Genomic DNA, 17,183 nt, shown 5'->3' with positions numbered 1-17,183 from the left:
TTTGGGGGATCCTGAGGGATGTTGGGGGAGTGCTGGGAAGATGCTGGGGAATGTTTTGGGATGCTGGGGGATTTTTGGGGGATACTGCGGGATTTTTTGTGGATGCTGGGAGGATGCTGGGGAATGTTCAGGGATGCTGGGCGATTTGTCGAGATGCTGGGAAGATGTTTGGGGGTGTTTGGTGGATGCTGGGCGATGCTGGAGGGACGCCAGTGGGATGCTGGGAAGATGTCTGGGGATGTCAGAGGGATGTTGGGGAACGCAGGGGGATGCTGGGGGATGCGGAGCTGCCCAGCCTGGCCGCTGTCCCATCTCCCGGGCGGTGGGTGACCAGCAGAGGGCCCGGCTCCCCTCCCGCAGCCGCTTTATCCTGCCCAGCTCTCCCCGAGCGCCCAGAGCCGCGGCCGGAGCCGGACCGAGCGGCTGTGCCCGGACACAGCTCCCGTGCAGCCCCGGGGGCCGCGCTCGGGGCTGCGCCGCCTCCGCCACACGCGCTCCCGGAGGGTGCGGGGACCATCGCGGGGGCACCACGATGCCTTCGCCGGCGCTTCTTCTCGTCCTGCTGCTGCTGCTGCTGGCCCCGGGGGCCGCGGGGATGCGAAGCGGGGCTGGGACCGGCAGCCCCCACCGTGGCCAGGGTGTGGAGGGAGGCAGGACCCTGCCCACGGTTTCCCAGGACATCCCGGAGGTGCAGGTGATGAGAGAGAGGCCGCGCCGGGGGACGGAGGAGGACTCCAAGTCGGTGCAGCAGTACGTGCCGGGGGTGCGGGTGGAGTTCCCGCGGCCCCTCAACTCCGCCAGCCTGCACCCGACCAGGGCCCTGCTGCCATCCAGCACAGACCCCTCGGAGCAGCAACCGGGGGTCCCCACGGACAGGGACAGGCTAGAGCCCCGAGCCAACCTCACCACCGTGTCCGACAAGCGGCTGCAAATCCACAACCCCTTGTACCCGGTGACCGAGAGCTCCTACAGTGCCTACGCCGTGATGTTCCTGTCCCTCATCGTCTTTGCCGTGGGCATCATCGGAAATCTCTCCGTGATGTGCATCGTGTGGCACAACTACTACATGAAGAGTGCCTGGAACTCCATCCTGGCCAGCCTGGCTTTCTGGGACTTCCTCATCCTCTTCTTCTGCCTGCCTGTGGTCATCTTCAACGAGATCACCAAGAGGAGGCTGCTGGGGGACGTGTCCTGTCGCATTGTGCCCTTCATGGAGGTAAGGGGCTGCACGGGGCCCTGGAGGGATCAAGGACTCAGCTCCTCTCTTCCCTCCTGCTCTGGGGCAGTCTGTGCTGGTGGCCTGGCACAGGGACTGTGCGCCAGAGACCCCCACGGTGAGGAACAGCAAGGAGCCAAGGGACAGTCCCAATAGTGACCTTCCCTTTGCCTCTGTCCCAGGCCATTCCTCAGGCTCTGCAGCCAGCACCAGCTCTGCCAGGGCTGGGAGGAGCCCATTAGACCCTCTGTTGTCCAGCCAGCATGGGCACTTCTGTCCGCAGGGTCCCTCCATTTGTCTGTCCCAATCCCAGCTTGACTCCCCCAAGCCTGGGGCTCAGCCTCACAGTGTGCTGGCCCAGAAACTGCCCACTGTGGGCTGTTGAGGATGGCTCTGGGGCAGGAGGGTGCAGCTGGGCAGCACTGGGGTGGGACAGCCCAGGAATTAGGTTTGGGACCTGAGATCTGTGTTTGTCCTCAAGCCTCACGCGTGACAGGCTGGCCATGCTTGGGGAGAGCCAGGCACCCACTGAGAAGGCCACAGGGACTGGGGTGACAGAACATGGCAGAATGAGCAAAGCTGCCTCAGATGGCAGGATTTGGAATGATCCTGCTCTTGCGCTGGAAACAAACCCTCGCTGTGGATATCTCCCATCCTCAGGGGAGCCTGGGGTCCAGCTGTGCCCCTCTGTGCCCTTATGGGACAGACAGATCCAACCTACCTGTGCTTGTTCTGTGGGGTCAACGTTTATCAAAGGGTGCAAACATCTGGAACTGCTCAAAGACAGTGTCAGGTCACTGGAGACCCTCTCAGGCTTGGTCAGACTAGAGAGGGGTCAGGACCTGCCTGTCCCATGGAGCATCCACCCCAGTGTTCAGGGCCCCCAGCTGCTCCGTGCCCTGATGGCAATGGGACAGTCACCCCCCTGTGCCCCAGTGCCTTTGTGCAGGACCTGCAGTGGCACAGGGGTCCCTGGTTGTGCACAGGGTCCCTGGCAGTGCACAGCCCTAGTGGGGGATGCCAGCAATGCCACTGAGGCCTCTGGGTGCAGGGTGATGGACCTGCACCCTGCGTGTCTCGTTGGGCACAGCCCCAAATCTGCACAGCACATCCCAGCACGTGGATGTGGTGTTTGCTGGGGGAGCTGTGCAGCCCCTCTGCTTCACTATGTCCCTGCCCAGCAGGCAGGAGCTGCCCCTTTCCAAAGCCCAGCCCAGCCTCTCATTAAATGGAGTGTTTGCCCCATCCTTGTCCTCCACCACAGGCCTCCATCGCTGCAGCTGGGTGGACTCAGAGAGGGGCAGGAATTTGCCCAAGCAGGCTCAGTGCTCTGGGGAAGGATGGGAAGGGAAGGGAAGGGTGATACCCCAAAGCACACCCCAGTCCTGAGGAGGATCTGCCATGAGCTGCTCACAGGCTCCCTGTCCCTGTGGGAGAACCCTGGGGATGGCACCAGTGGGCACAGGGATTCAGCAGCACCGGGGTGCTCCTGGGACAGTTTGGTGCTGGAGGAGGCAGGAAGGGACAGGAGCGATGGGATGCTGGTGCTGCGGAAGGACGAGCATGGCACAAACTGGGAAGCGTGGTCCTGGTGGGGGGGCTACTCCTGCTCGGCCCCCCAGAACCCAGCCCTGTGCTGCCCTCCTGCCCCTCAAAGCACGGGCAGAAAGGGGCTCCAGGTCTTCACCTGGGACTCAGCTGCAGGGAGCCACAGGAACAGCAAAGCCAAATCCCTGGCAAAGGGTCAGCCATGAGAGGGGGACCTGTCTGCAGGCCAATGGTTCATGTCCACCTTGAGTGGCTGAGGCCACTGGACAGACACTGTGAGAATTGGACCTCGTGGCCTCACTGTGTAGCTGTCCAATGCCCTGTGAGTGGGCACAGAGACAGGTTTTGGGAGCACAGCTGGTTACATGGGCTCCTGGGGACAGCCCATGTGCAGGGATATGCTTGGGCTGACCAGTGGCACTGGTCAGCATCCTGCATCCCTGCCAGGGCACTGGAGGGCATCCTATGCTCTGCAGGACCAAGGGGACCAGGAGAGACAGAAGAGCCTGTGGAAGGGTGTAGAGGGAGGAGGCAGCAGCACAGCACAGCAGCACCAAGAGTAAGGGAACTGGGCCAATGTGCTGGGTGCTGGCTGTGGGGCAGAGCAGGGTACTGGGTGCCCAGGGTGGATTTGGGCTTTGGGCAGAGGAGCTGGGACATGCTGGGAGGTGGTTCTGAGTGCAGGATGCTGGTGCTGGGCACAGGATTTTGGTGCTGCTCTGGTGCCCTGATGCTGTGTCTGGGAAGATGCTGCTGTACAAAACCAACGGTGCTGCTCAGTGCTGGCACCACCCTGGTCATCAGCTGCTGGAGGGACCAGCCCAGGACCCAGGAAAAGCTGGGGAGGCCAAGGAGGCAGTGTTCTGGGCTGCTCCCCAGGCACCACGTGGAGCCTTGGGATGTTTCCTGAGTGCTGGGAAGGTCTTTCAGCACAGGATGATGTTTGATGGCTTCGTGAGGCCAGGAATGGCCACAGCACGAGGGGCACCAGCATGTGACTCTGCCATCATCCTGGCCAAGGGCTGTGGGACTTGGCTCCCAGCTCTGGGGCTGGGACTGGGAACGCTGATTGTGACCCTCAGTGCCTGGCCAGTCCTCCCAGAGCCACAGTGATTCCTCTGCCTCCTTTGGCCTCCTCCTTTGGCAAAGGGGATGTTTTTCCTGCCATTCTCAATGCAGCGGAAATTGCCCCAAGCTGATTTGGGACAACGGCGCCTTCAACTCCCTTGGCCTGTCTGAGGAGAGCAGGGCAGGGACGAGCCAGCATGGGGGGGCCTTGAGAACCCTGGGAAGGTGTTGGTGAGTGTGATGGTCCCTGCTTTTCCTCTGCAAGAGCTATCCAGAATAGAGGAAGAGCCTGAGGGACAATCATGTTGTTCCCACTCTGGCTGGATGGACAGACAAACATCCAGCAAAGCTTCTCCCTTCTGCAGAGAAGGGAGCTAGGCAAGGACTGTGGGTCAGGGGACATACTGATCCACTGTCATTTCAGGAGTCACAGAAAAGTGGCTCTAACCCTGGGATTAGGGGGTCACAGGGGGTCACAGGTTGTGACGTCCCTGCAACCTTGAAGGAGGTCTTGTGGTCTTGGGTAGCCAGGGGTTTGCCACAAGCCTGGTAGAGCCAACCTCCTGGTGATGTCCCTGCAGCAGGGCTCACCTGTTCTGCCTCCTCCCTCGCCAGGTATCGTCGCTGGGAGTCACCACCTTCAGCCTCTGCGCCCTGGGCATCGACAGGTTCCATGCAGCCACCAGCCCCCAGGCCAGCACCCGGCCCATCGAGCAGTGCCAGTCCATCATTGCCAAGCTGGCTGTCATCTGGGTGGGCTCCATGACACTGTCGGTGCCAGAGATCCTGCTCTGGCAGCTGGCGCAGGACACGTCACCCGTGAACGGTGTGGTGACGGAGTACTGCACCATGAAGCCCTCGTCCAACCTGCCTGAGTCTGTCTACTCGCTGGTGCTCACCTACCAGAACGCTCGGATGTGGTGGTACTTCGGCTGCTACTTCTGCCTGCCCATCCTCTTCACCATCAGCTGCCAGCTGGTGACCCGCCGCATCCGCGGCACCGAGAAGGGCGAGTGCCGGGGCACCAAGCACGGCCAGTGCGAGAGTCACCTCAACTGCACCATCATCGCGCTGACCATCATCTACGGGCTCTGCACCACCCCCGAGAACGTCTGCAACATCGTGGTGGCCTACATGTCCCCCGACATGTCCAAGCAGACCTTGGACCTACTCAACCTCATCAACCAGTTCTTCCTGTTCTTCAAGTGCTCGGTGACACCCGTCCTGCTCTTGTGCCTCTGTCGTCCCCTGGGCCAGGCCTTCATGGACTGCTGCTGCTGCTGCTGCGAGGGCTGCGGCCCCGACACCGCCTCCAGCGAGGGCAGTGCCGACAGCAAGCTCAAAACCGAGATGTCCTCCTCCATCTTCTTCGACAAGCCCCGGGAGACACCCCCCCCGCTCCTGGCCCTCGGCACCCCATGCTAAAGTGCCACCGGGGAGCTGTAGAGATCGTTCCACCACCTCCTCCCAAGACCAAACGTTGTTTTGCCGTTAGTGCCCGTGTCTGGATTGTGGAATAAGCAGAAGAGACGGCTCAGGGGGCTGCGTCGTGGGCTCCAAACCCAGCATTGGGCAGGTGGAGCTTGAAACCCTGTGGCTACATCGGTGACCTTCTTGCCTCTGCCCAAAGGCCAGTGAGGACATCAGCACCCTCTCGTCCCGGCTGCCCAGCTGGGCTCTGTGGGGTTGCTGCTCTGGAGATGGAATTGTGCCGGAAAGGTCCCATCTGAAACCACGGAGGGTGGCCACGGTGGCTCGCAGAGGACACAGCAAACACAAACTGCCCTCGTCCTGTCCCCTCCCCTCCTGCCAGCCCCTCCACAGTAGGAGAAGGTCCCAGCGACTGTATCCCATGGATCCAAGCCGTGCCCTGTATGAGCTCAATAAACCAGTAACCTAGAGCACATCGCAGCTGCAGCCACCGGCACCGCCGGGCTGAGCCCCGGCAGCCCCTTGGATGGCTCTTCCCTAAACCTGGGGGGCTCTGGGGTGGGCATGAACAGCTAAGGGGGCATGAGGGCAGGGAAGAAGCTCTGCCAGGGCAGGCAGCAGGTAGAGGAGGTGGGGAAAGGCCCCTTTGCCCCCTCCCTCTGGGATGACGCTGAGCGGTGCCTGTGGGAAGGTTCCCTCTGAAGCATCAGGCTTGGGGTGGTCTCTAGGACTTGAACTGGTCCCAGTAAAGCCCTGCCAGCCCAGCACTGGGCTGTGGTGCCCCACAGCCTGCAAGGCAGCTGTATTATGCAGGACCAAGGTGCTGCAGCTGCACAGTGCTGCTGCCTGGGGGGGATGTGGGACCACCACCCCCAGCACCCCTTGGGGAGCCTTGGGGTGAGGACATTTTACCCAAACCATCCCATGCAGGGCTCCTGGCCCTCATCCACCTGCCCATTGCAGGGACAGGATTGTCCAGGGAGACTGTTTCAGGACATAAGGCTTTCCAGCCCCACATCCCCCCCTGCCCACGGCTCCTCTATGGGGTGGGGGGTGGTGGCTCGGGGAGCAGCCGGGCAGAGGATCTGCCTGAGGGCAGGCTGGTCATGGCGGCCCATCCACCGGAGCTGTTAGAGCTCCTTGTCCCAGCTGCTGGCAGCCGCCCCAGCCCCCGAAATGCCGGGGCAAGGGAGACGGTTGCTACGGGCAGTGAAAGCGAGGGGCTCACTGTGGGCTTTGTGCACAACACCCACCGGGCTCCGCTCGGGCTTTGCTTTCACAGCTCCGTTTCCAGGGAAACAAAAGCCCCAGTTTTCTTCCGAGAGCACAAAACTGGGTTTTTCCTTTCATCCTCCTCCCCCCACCCAGCGCTGGGTCCCACAGTCTGGGAGAAGAGGGGTCTCACCCTGGCACAGGGATGAAGGGGGGTGCAGAGCCCAGGCCATGCTCCCATATGTCCCCTCGGGGCAAGTGGGGTCCCCATGGGGGTTCGAGGGCAGTGGGGGCAGTGGGGGGGGCATCTCTCATGTGCCTGGTCCACGTAGCTCAGTCCTGAGCCTGGGCCAAGGGCGAACAAAGCTGGGCTTGTGCTGCGGCCCCGCGGGGCTGGATGGGTGGGGAGGGGGAGCGCGGGCGGGGGCAGGGGAGGTGCAGGCAGCACCATCACCATGGGCAGCACGTGGCCCCACAGCAGGCACAGCACCCCACAGGCTGGGCTGAACCCCAGGCCTGCTGCCCGGGCACCTGCCAGGCACAGGGCAAAGCCCTTGGGGGGGCGGGCAGGGGGCCACCCCCTGGGGACACAGAGCTGAGGGACCCCAGAAACAATGGCCACAGCCCCCGGGGGATATGGGGCAGGAGGCCACCCCAAAGGACACAGGGAGGGCAGGGGGACGCCAGCAGCAGGAGGGGGCAGGAGCACTGCAGCCCCCCCTCCAAATCCAGCCTGGCAGCAGGGCCCTGCAGCAGTTCTGGTACCTGACAGGGGCAAAGGAAGGTCCCGCAGCAACAATGGCCATAGATGGAGTCTCTGAGCTCGTCTTGGCACTCAGGCCAAGGAAACGAGGCATGCAGAGGTGGCTCCAGCCCCTCTTGGTGAGCATGACCACACAGATGGTGCTGCCTGGGGGACAGGGACTCCCGTCCTGGGCAGGGCTCTGAGGGACGGGTGGCAGTGATGGCGAGGAAGTAACGTGACTGCAGCCACACCCCCAACGCAAAATTGTTAATTTATTATTAGGAGGCAAAAAAAATTGTACAGTTACAAGAATCATTCCCCAACAGAGGTCAAATCTGAGACAAAATACCTTTTTAAAAAAAAAAGGGAGGAGTGGGGGGTGACAACACTTTACAAGTCATTAAATTAAAAAAAAAAACCAAAACAAAAAACAAAACAAAAAAAAAAGAAACCTCTCTTTGTGCAATTCTGCAAAAACAAGAACAGAAGATAAACCCCTGGCCTGACGCCCCAGAGCTGAGTGGGAAGAGGCTGAGAGGGGCCCTGCAGCCACCCCAGCCACCCCCACCCTGTGCCTCAGCCCTGCACTGGGACTGAACTGCCTCCCCCCTGCACACCCACCCTCCAGCGGCCCCCCCAGCACAGCTGAGTCCTCAAAAACTGGCCCCAAACAATCTGGCCGGGCCCCCAGGCTGCACCTGCAGAGCCCCAACAAATCATCACACGGCACAGATGGCCACAGCCTTCCTCACCCCCCAAAACCTCCCCTCATCCTCCCGCCACCTGCAGACAAGGACCCAACTGTGGTCCCCACAAGCCCTGCTGCCCCCTGCCCCACGGCTCCCATGCCCCCAGCCAGGGCAGCACAGCAGGAGGTGGCATGGGGAGTAGGGAAAGGGGAGCAGGGCACAGGGAGCAGGGAATAGGGAGCAGAGCACAGGGAGCAGAGCACAGGGAGTAGGGAATGGGAACACAGAACGGGGAGCAGGACACAGGCAACAGGCACAGGGAGCACCTCCCTGGCTCCAGTGAGCAGTGCTGAGGGTGCACAGATGCTCTGAATGTGTCTCCAGGTGCCTCCATGTGTCCCTCCCTCCCCAGCATCCCCAGGGGATGTCCCAGCCAGAGCAGAGCCAGCAGCCCCAGCCAGGCACAGGCGATGCCATTTGGCACATGGGGAGCCAGGGCAGCCACCCCAAGAGGCTACAGGGGGCTGAGCCAACTGTGGGGCAGCTGCATGGCAGGAGCCAACCCCCCACGCCCCCAGGGGCTGCTGGCATTGCTGGGCCCCCTGCACTGGCACCAGTCCCCCAGATCAGCCCACCCCGAGCATCCAGGCTGGGCAGTGGGCAGGATTTGGAACAGGCACAGGAGCAGGGGACATGTGGGGCAGGGGGACAAGTGGCCCTGGGCCCCAAGGAGGGGTTGGGGCAGTGGCACATCAGCCAGAGGCAAGGGGGGGAGGCTGATCACAGCGGCTTGTGACTAATCCCTGTCCCTTGGAGCCCAGGGGCAGCATCACCCCCTCCCTCAAACCCTGCCCATAGGACTGAAGCCCGAGGCAGGGCAAGGTGGGCACCTCCTGACACCCCCAGCGTGGTCTCTGCCTGGAGGTAGCAGCAGGACACGCAGGGAAGGGAAGATGGAGCCCCAGGGGACCTGCCTGCAGCTGGCACAGTCCCATCCCCAAGGGCTGCCTTCTGCTACCACCCTCCTCTTCCTCCCAGCGCTGACTCCCGGCCGGCCTCGGGGAGCCCCAGCTTTCCTACTGCTCACAGGGCCCAGTTTAGTAACAGCACTATCCCTTAAATTAAAAAATTAAAATATATATACATATATATATATACTGTATACACAGACAACAACAGAACAGTGCCAAAATGGAGGAAGAGAGGGAGAGAGGGGAAGGGAAGAGAGGAGAGGGGAGGAGAGGAGGGCAGTCGGACATTTTCTTTACAATAAAAACAAGGACTCTGCCCCAACATGAGCAGAGTCTGGGGTCCCCTAAAAATACCCATCTAGAGAGAGAGCTGGAGGGACAGAGCAGGAGAGAGGGGCATGGGCTTGTACAATGGCATCTTCCCGATCCGAGCCAAGCCCGCGGGATCTCAGCTTCGCCTGGACTTCGAGTGCTGGATAAGCCACTGTAGGGTGATGTCTGCAGAGGCAAGGGGACACTTACAGCCTCTCCCCCTGGCTGTCACCCCCTCCTGTACCAACACCTGGGCACAGGCTGTCCTGCCCTGCCACACCCCCAGCCCTCGGCACTCACCGATGTTGTCCTTTTCTTTGCAGGAGATGGAGTAGCAACAGATCTCTCGGTCCTGGATCGCGGAGAGGTTCCTGTGGGAGAGGAGCGAGTGCTGGCTGCAGACCCTGGGCTGTGGGGGGCAGCCCTTGGGGAGGGCTCCGAAACAGGGCACATTGAAGGAACAGAGGCTCCCCAGGAGCTGCATGTGTGTCAGGAGAGGGCACCAGCACTCCATGCCTGAGGGGCAGAGGTGGGCTGGGGGGGGGCTGGGTGATGGGGCAGGAGGGACCTGATCCCACAAGAGAGCCTGGCCACAAAATTTCACAGCTACCCCTCAAGCTCTGCAGCCAGACAGGGCAGGGAAGTTTTGGGAGTGGCACAGGGCTGGCAGCACAGGAGCTGCACGTGTGCCCACAGTCCAGGGGGTGCTCCAAGGGGTGGCTGGAGGGAGGAGTTGCTGTGAGTCAGCGCAGCATCCCAGATCCCCTCTGTGGGGATGGGCAGGAGCAGTATCAGAGGCCATATGCTGGCATGGCAAAGGGTGAAGGGACAGGAATGTGGATGGTGTCACACACCAGAGCAGGGTCCAACCTCCCGGCCCCCAGGGCTGTCAGGTGAGCAGTGCCTATGCCATGAGTGGTGCAGAGCCATGGGAGGGTGACCAGAGCAGCACCCCCGGGGAACACACCCCCAGTGCCCACCGTGATACCCCCATGGAGCCTGGTCCCACTGTCCCCAGCAGTACCCCTGGGGAGCCTGGTCCCACTGTCCCCAGCAGTACCCCTGGGGAGCCTGGTCCCACTGTCCCCAGGGGTACCCCCGGGGAGCCTGGTCCCACTGTCCCCAGGGGTACCCCCGGGGAGCCTGCTCCCACTGTCCCCAGCAGTACCCCTGGGGAGCCTGGTCCCACTGTCCCCAGCAGTACCCCTGGGGAGCCCAGCTCCACCGCCCAGCACCACGCTGTGCCAGGCCCACACGCCACCGTGTGGCACCCGGGACCCAGCCCTGGCACTGGTGGCTCCAGCTCCTCCTTGTCTCCACAAGGTGTCACCTCAGATGTCCTCAGCCACCCGTCTCTGGCAGCCCACCCCGGACACCACAATGTCACCCCAGATGGGTGACCGTGCTGGCGGGGACATGGCAGAACAAGGGGGTTCACACTGTGTCACAGCCCCACTGTGGCTGCCTGGGCCACCAGCAGACTCACATCTTCTCGATGAGCTCCTTCTCATCCAAGGCACCGGGCAGGTCCCGCTTGTTTCCCAGGACGAGGACCTACAGGGACAGGGGACACCTGAAGCTCCCGGTTGCCAGACCAGGCAGGAACCTGCTTCTGCCACCCAGAAGCAGAGTCTGCTTGTGATTCAAGACAGCCCTAACCATTCCACCAGGATGTCCCAGCTGGAGAAACCCCCTTCAGCAGCAATCAGGAGGCAGAGCACTTCAATTAACTGCCTTAATTATCCTGTGTACAGCATCTCCTGTGCATTCTCTACTCCCAGCGTGGAGATGGCCCCATAGCAAATCCTCCCTGAAGGGCACCAGCATCCGTTGTGCCATGTAGGACATTCTCCCAGGAGCCTCTTGCTGTCTTTGAGCAAAAAGTCAAGTGCCATGGCTAAACCTGACGTTACCAGCACGAGCGAGCTGTGGGTGCCGGGCAGAACCCGCTCCGCAGGCAGCCAGCGCCAACCAGCACCGGCTGCTTGCGCCATCCACTGATCCCTCCTGATTTCAAGGCTGTTCACATCCTCAAAGGCATTCTCAGACCGTGCAAGGAAAAAAACCACCCGGCAGGACTGGTTTGTTCCTCCGGAGCGCCCACACGACTGTCACCTGACAGGGGCAGTGCCGAGGCTGCATGTGCAGGGTGAGCTGGGGCTCTGCAGCAACACAGGATGCAGCACCTTCAATCCCGAGGCTCATTCTCCCAGAGGAGAGCATTCAGAGGGCTACAACTGCAGCCTGGTATGTCAGGAGCTTAATTTAGCTGGCAGCGGACGTTTGGGATCTGTGGCGAGTTCCTCAATTAGCTCCTTTCAAAGGAGGCTGGTTTGGGATGCTCTGTGCACATCCCACCCTGGCACGTGCAGCATGCCTCATGCTGTGCCACGTCCCCACCTCCTGCACATGTCACAGCCCAGGAGCCACTCTCCCAGGAGACGGGACCTTAATGTCACACCATAAATTAGGCACGAGAGGACAGATTGAATACATGGGGGTCTGGTCTGTGCTCCCTGCCCTAAAGCTCTGTTGCTTGGCCTAGCTCTGGCCTAGAAAGCTCCCTCAGGAGTGCAGCAGGGAAGGGACCCCCCCCAACAAAGGGGATCCCTGCCCTGAATCTGCTCTGCAAGCCCTGGCAGTCCCCAGCCTCAGGATGATGAGTGGCTGAGGGCACCGACTGAGGCAGCAGCTCACCGGGATGCCCTGGAGCTGCGGCTTATCCAGCAGGTTGTGCAGTTCGTTCTTGGAGGCCTCTATCTTCTCCTGGTCAGCAGCATCCACCATGTACCTGCAAGGGAAGGGACACCCCTGAGCACAGGTGCCCAGGTCCCCATGCCTTGGTGCTGTGCCCGAGGTCTGTGCCACCCCCAAATCTCCTCCCATGGCAGCTCACTGCCCCCACTGGAGACTGGGCCATGGAGGTAGTGGATAACAGGATCCTCCTGCCAGGACCCCTCTTCCCAAGGATGGCTGTGGGGCTGAGAGTCCCTCATGTCTCCCAGAGGAGAGGAGGACCACCCTGTCCCCATCCCTGCATGTGTCCACCTGCTGACAGCAGGGACACTCTGGGCAAGGGAAGCCTGGGCAGGAGAAGCTGCAGGACACGTGTTGTCCCCAAGCACCCAGTGAAGCTCATGTGCACATGGCAGCTCCCACGGAGACACCCAGGACAGAGGACAAGTGGAGAAGGCAAAAGGAGCTGATGATGGAGAGGAGACGTTGACCCAAGAGGGGGAAGGACCTGATCATCCCATCAGTGGGGTAATCTTGGGAGGGGCCACAGAGAAAATGGATGTGAAGCTAGCAGTCAGCAATGCTGCTCTGAGCAGACAGGGAGATTTAGGGAAGGATTTCGCTCTTATGGGCTGACACTCATCCTGCAAAGGATATTAGAGAAAATTTGTTCCCTGGAAGGGTGGTCAGGCACTGGAACAGGCTGCCCAGGGCAGTGGTGGAGTCACCACCCCTGGAAGGGTTCAAAAACCATCTGGGGACATGGTTTAGTGGTGACCATGGCTGTGCTGGGTTAACGATGGGACCTGATGGTCTTAAGAGGCCTTTTCCAACCTTAATGATTCCATGATAACTCAGTGGTTCTAACTCCTGACACAGGTGTCCGGCTCCACCAGCAAAGGCATCGCAGCTCCCCTGGCAGCCAGCCCAGTATCCTGGGGGGGGCTGTGCCCCCACCCACTGGTGAGCTCAGCAGCAGTGTGTGGGTGACAGTGGAGCTCTGGCTCCCAGGATACTCACACGATGGCACTCACTCCACGGCAGTATCGCTCCCACATGCTGCGGAACCGTGGCTGGCCACCAATGTCCCAGAGCTGTGACAGGGAGATCGGGGTTACTCCGGTGTCCTGTCCATCCCCCCAGTGCCCCAAGTACCCCAGTCCTGCCCACGACCATGTGGCCACCCAGGGCATTTTGTCCAAACCCACCCCCATCCCGTCCTCTTCAGCTCAAACCTGAGGAGGAGGCTCCCGGCTCGGTAAGGCAAGGAGACACCTCAGGAAGGGCAGCTGTAGGATGCTGAACCCCCCTGTGGTATGCTTCTGCTGGCATACAGGGACCCCCTGGCCCAAGCTGGGTGCTCTTCCCCATGTCCACCACACCTCCTGGTCTATCCCTGAGGCATTTCCCATTTCAGAACACTCAGCACACTCTCAAAAGTGTTCCTGCAGCAGCCTGAGATCCCCAGCCATCTTTTCAAGCATGTCTCACAGCTATTTCCCAGTTTAACTCCAGGCCCTTGAAAGATCCAGAAGGGGTAGAACCTTCCTCTCCCTTTGCTTCCGAGGCAGAGACCACCACTTGAAGCCATGACCTGTTTATTCCAGCACTCCCACCCTCAGCAAGGTGACCACATCCATGAGTCCCCACCAACAAGCCAGAAGTATAAGGAAACCTCCAGCACTGCAGCCTGGACTGGCTCTTACTGCACAAGTCTGAATCTCCCACATCTCACCACCTCTTCTGGTGGTTACCTGCAGGACCCTGACAGGGCAGATGGTGGAATCACAGTCCCTGGAAGCGTTCAAAAAACATGTGGATGTGGCACTTGGGGACATGGTTCAGTGGTGAACATGACTACCATGTCATGGGGGGAACAGCTTAGAGGAATTTTCCAACCTTAACGATCCTGGGATTCCATTCTGTGATTCCCAGCTGCAGTTGCAGTCCCTGGAATCCTTCAAAGTCCTGCGGAAGAGCCACCAATCTCCCTTCCCTCCACCTTTGGTCCCAGTAGCCCTAACCAGCAGTAACACCTGCATCTTACCTTTATGGTAACATTCCCCTTGGTGATCTTCCTCATGTTGAAGCCAACCGTCGGGATCATGTCTTCGTTGAACTGTCCTGACTGTGAGGAACAAGGTGAGACAGTGTTAGGGGGCAGAGGAACATGGCCAGCCAGCACACCCCAGCAGGGCAGCCAGGCTGGCAGCCTGCCTGGGATAACCCCAAAGGCTCTGCCAGCCCCACCCCGGGCACAGCACAACCTCCAGGTCCATGCCAGGAGCACAGAGCCCAGAGACAGGACACTGCCAGGTGGGAATGGTGTTTATCCTGGTTCCAGCCCAGATCAGCGGGATGGGGAACGGCCAAGACATCTTGTTATTTGATACCACCTAAGATCATTGCCATGGGCAAGGAAAAGGGACTCTTGCTTGCTTCCAAGAAGGGCATTCCTTTCCTGTCCCTTTCCTGTAGGGAGAAAGTGTGGTGGGGGAGGGAAGTCATCCACCATTGTTTCATTGTCCCGGGCTTGGTGAGCATTTTGCATGTTAATCACCCTCTCTTTGTACACTTTTGTTATTAGTATTGTTGCTGCTACTGGTCGTTTTCTTATCTCACTGCTGTTACCAGTAAATTGTTCTTATCTCAACCCCTGATCTTTGCCTTTTGCCTTCCAGTTGGAGAGGGAGGGGGAAGCAAGTGGTGGGAGCACTAAACTGGGGGAACACCATTCCCAAACCGGGACACTTCAGCTGCTGCAAGGGGCACAGGTGCCCTGGGTGCCGGTGCAGCCCCCAGCCCTGCAGTGAGCTCCCAACCTCAGCCCCAGACACACTGTTGTCCCAGGGGTCAGGGTCAGGAGACAGGAGCTGCCACAGCCCTTCACCTGCTGCCTCCAGCAGCCTCCTTGGGACTCAAATCAGGTTTATTGCCTGTAAAAGCATCCGGGAGGCCACGGTGTGGAATGCTGGGGAGCCAACGGGGAAGAGGGTTTGCTAACCAGGTTAACACAGACCTGGGGATTTTGGCCATCAGTGCCAGAAACTTGCAGGAACCACCAACCATGGCCAAATTCATCCTAGCAGCTCTTAAAACCTCAGTTTCTTGAGGGCTTTTCTGGCTTTTCTCTTAGTTAACACGAACCTCGAAACGGGAAGGCAATTTATGCTATTTTCTGATAAGCAGATTTTTGAGCCAACGGCTCCTCCAGACCCACATCACCAGGTCCCCAGGGTTTTCCTGACCTCTTCCAATGTCTCTGCAAAACACACCACTTCCCTTTTTCATTTCCCTTTTGCATCCAACAGCAAAACCCAGCAGCCAAGGGGTGTCCAGGCCACACTGCACCCAGAAACCACCGTGGGGAATGGCAGGGAAGGGTGCAGGGAGAGGAGGGGAAGCAGGCAGAGATCCGCAGGGGATGTCTCCTGTGGACTGAGGTTCAATACACAACTTGGCTTTATGAAATTAAGAAATTCACAGGCTTTGATCGGCAGACACGGAGAGCAATTGCTGAAGAGCTCTAGGAAGCTGCAGGCACCTCCCTCAGGGATCCCAGACCACATCATGGCATCTGCTGTCTGTGCAAAAGCCATCCAAGACATAGTTCGGGCAGACAGAAGCTTATTCCAGAAGGGATGGGCTGCAGGAGCCAGGAGACACCTCCTCTTTGGGGGAGTGAGGCACAGCCTTACCCCCTGCCCCAAATCCTCTCCCCCCTGCAGCACCGGTCTCCAGGGGCCAAAGGACCAACAAAAAACCGCTTGAGCTGTCCAAAACAGGCTGGGATCGTGACACATTGTGGTCCAGGATGGCCTGCCTGTGGTCCCTGCTGTCCCAGCACCCACAAAAGCATCTTCAATGTGCTGCAACGTGCTCAGGTCCTCCTGCATCAGCTGCTCTCTGAAAGCAATTCTCAGTGGTGGAAACACAGTGTCCCCTCTTTCCTCTCCAACTATCCCTGATGGTGGCACCTTCGGCACATCTTCAGCTCCCTGCAGGGTCCATCTATCCACAGCTCCACTGCCAGGAAAGCAGAGACCATCTAGCTGGAGACATGCAAAAGCTTCACTGGACACACGCTTGCCCCCCCAAATTTTGGTTATGCAACGGACACGGCACTCATGCTGACCCTGGAGATGATACCAAGCCACACCAATCACTTGGGAATGCAATTCCACTGGGATGCACAAAAATCCTTGCAGGCAAGATGGATTTCGTGGCCACAACTGGCAGATCAGGTCTTTACAGGCTCCAGTTCATTGCTGATTTTGCCAGGGTTCCCCAGCACTCTGCCCAAACCACTCTGCCTCGCTGCCCTGCCTGGAAGGCAAGTGACCCAACACTTCCCAGTTGAGTTACTGGGAGAGATGGCCAGGATTCAGCTTTTGCAGGGGCAAGCAGTCCCCCCAGCTCATGATGAGCCCCATCCCCTGCCACAAGCACAGGGACACCACATCACTTGCCACTTCAGCCATCATCCCCTGCTCAGCCAGCAGCCAGGCCCTCGGCTCGCTGGCACATGCAAAGAGGTCACCTCAGCCTCCAACTGCAGCCACCAGCTCTGGTGAGCAGCGTGCAGGGTGGACAGGTCCTGCTCTTCACCATGGTCTCCATGGGGCAGAGGGAGGAGCCCAAAGCACCTCAGGTTGGGTGTCTCCCACCAGTGCCTGGACAATTCCCAAAACTGCCCAGCCTGGCACTCCTGCAGGATCTCCTGCCATGGAGCACTTGAGACCCTGACAAACCCTGTCCAAGCTCCAACCCAGGGGGAAACGTGGGTGGGCAGTTTCTCACCTGTAACCTCCACATCCATCCTCTTCAGCTGGCCCTGTGCCAGTGCAGGGTGGGAGTGCCTGGCAGCCTGAGCTGGGCAGTTTTGGGACCTTGCTTGGTCTTTCATTGCTCTTCCAGCTCTTCTCCAAGAGCTAAACCAGCCCAGCTCCACCACACAGGCTCCCATCCTTCAGCACATCTCTATCAGCCAACAGACACCTGACACTGAGCACCCCATTCAGACAGGAAAAAGCCAAATTCAAGCCAAGCCTCTACCCTTTGACAGTGGGTTTACAGCTCTCTGGGGCTCTGAGTACCACAGGGCACCTATGGCACAGAGATCCATGCCCCTGCAGAAGGCACTGGAGGGGACAGGACTGAGAACTGAGAAAAGGGGCTGCCACCTGGGCCAGGCAGGATGGAGCTACCCCAGGGGTTGGCAGCAAGAAGGAAGTGCCACATGGGTCCAAGAGACA

At 59.8% G+C, this 17,183-nt stretch overlaps 2 protein-coding genes across 2 annotated transcripts; one reads left to right on the top strand and one right to left on the bottom strand.

Moving 5' to 3' along the window:
• The first annotated feature begins 407 nt into the window (after nucleotides 1-407).
• On the top strand, nucleotides 408-5,738 carry GPR37L1 (G protein-coupled receptor 37 like 1). The gene is made up of 2 exons (XM_017821436.1): nucleotides 408-1,216; nucleotides 4,448-5,738. The coding sequence occupies exons 1-2, from the start codon at nucleotides 533-535 to the stop codon at nucleotides 5,255-5,257; spliced, it is 1,494 nt and encodes a 497-aa protein (XP_017676925.1). The 5' UTR covers nucleotides 408-532; the 3' UTR covers nucleotides 5,258-5,738.
• A 1,734-nt stretch (nucleotides 5,739-7,472) lies between these two features.
• ARL8A (ADP ribosylation factor like GTPase 8A) lies at nucleotides 7,473-14,079 on the bottom strand. Its single transcript, XM_017821438.1, has 6 exons — nucleotides 13,976-14,079; nucleotides 12,949-13,022; nucleotides 11,890-11,983; nucleotides 10,679-10,746; nucleotides 9,493-9,563; nucleotides 7,473-9,378 (listed from the first exon to the last, which is right to left on the bottom strand). The coding sequence occupies exons 1-6, from the start codon at nucleotides 14,033-14,035 to the stop codon at nucleotides 9,329-9,331; spliced, it is 417 nt and encodes a 138-aa protein (XP_017676927.1). The 5' UTR covers nucleotides 14,036-14,079; the 3' UTR covers nucleotides 7,473-9,328.
• Nucleotides 14,080-17,183: the final 3,104 nt, after the last annotated feature.

The sequence above is a fragment of the Lepidothrix coronata genome, unplaced genomic scaffold (genome assembly GCF_001604755.1).
Source record: "Lepidothrix coronata isolate B3197 unplaced genomic scaffold, Lepidothrix_coronata-1.0 Scaffold90, whole genome shotgun sequence".
NCBI classification, from domain to species: domain Eukaryota; kingdom Metazoa; phylum Chordata; class Aves; order Passeriformes; family Pipridae; genus Lepidothrix; species Lepidothrix coronata.
The sequence above is the reverse complement of the archived record's forward strand: the minus strand, read 5'-3'. Positions and strand labels throughout refer to the sequence as shown.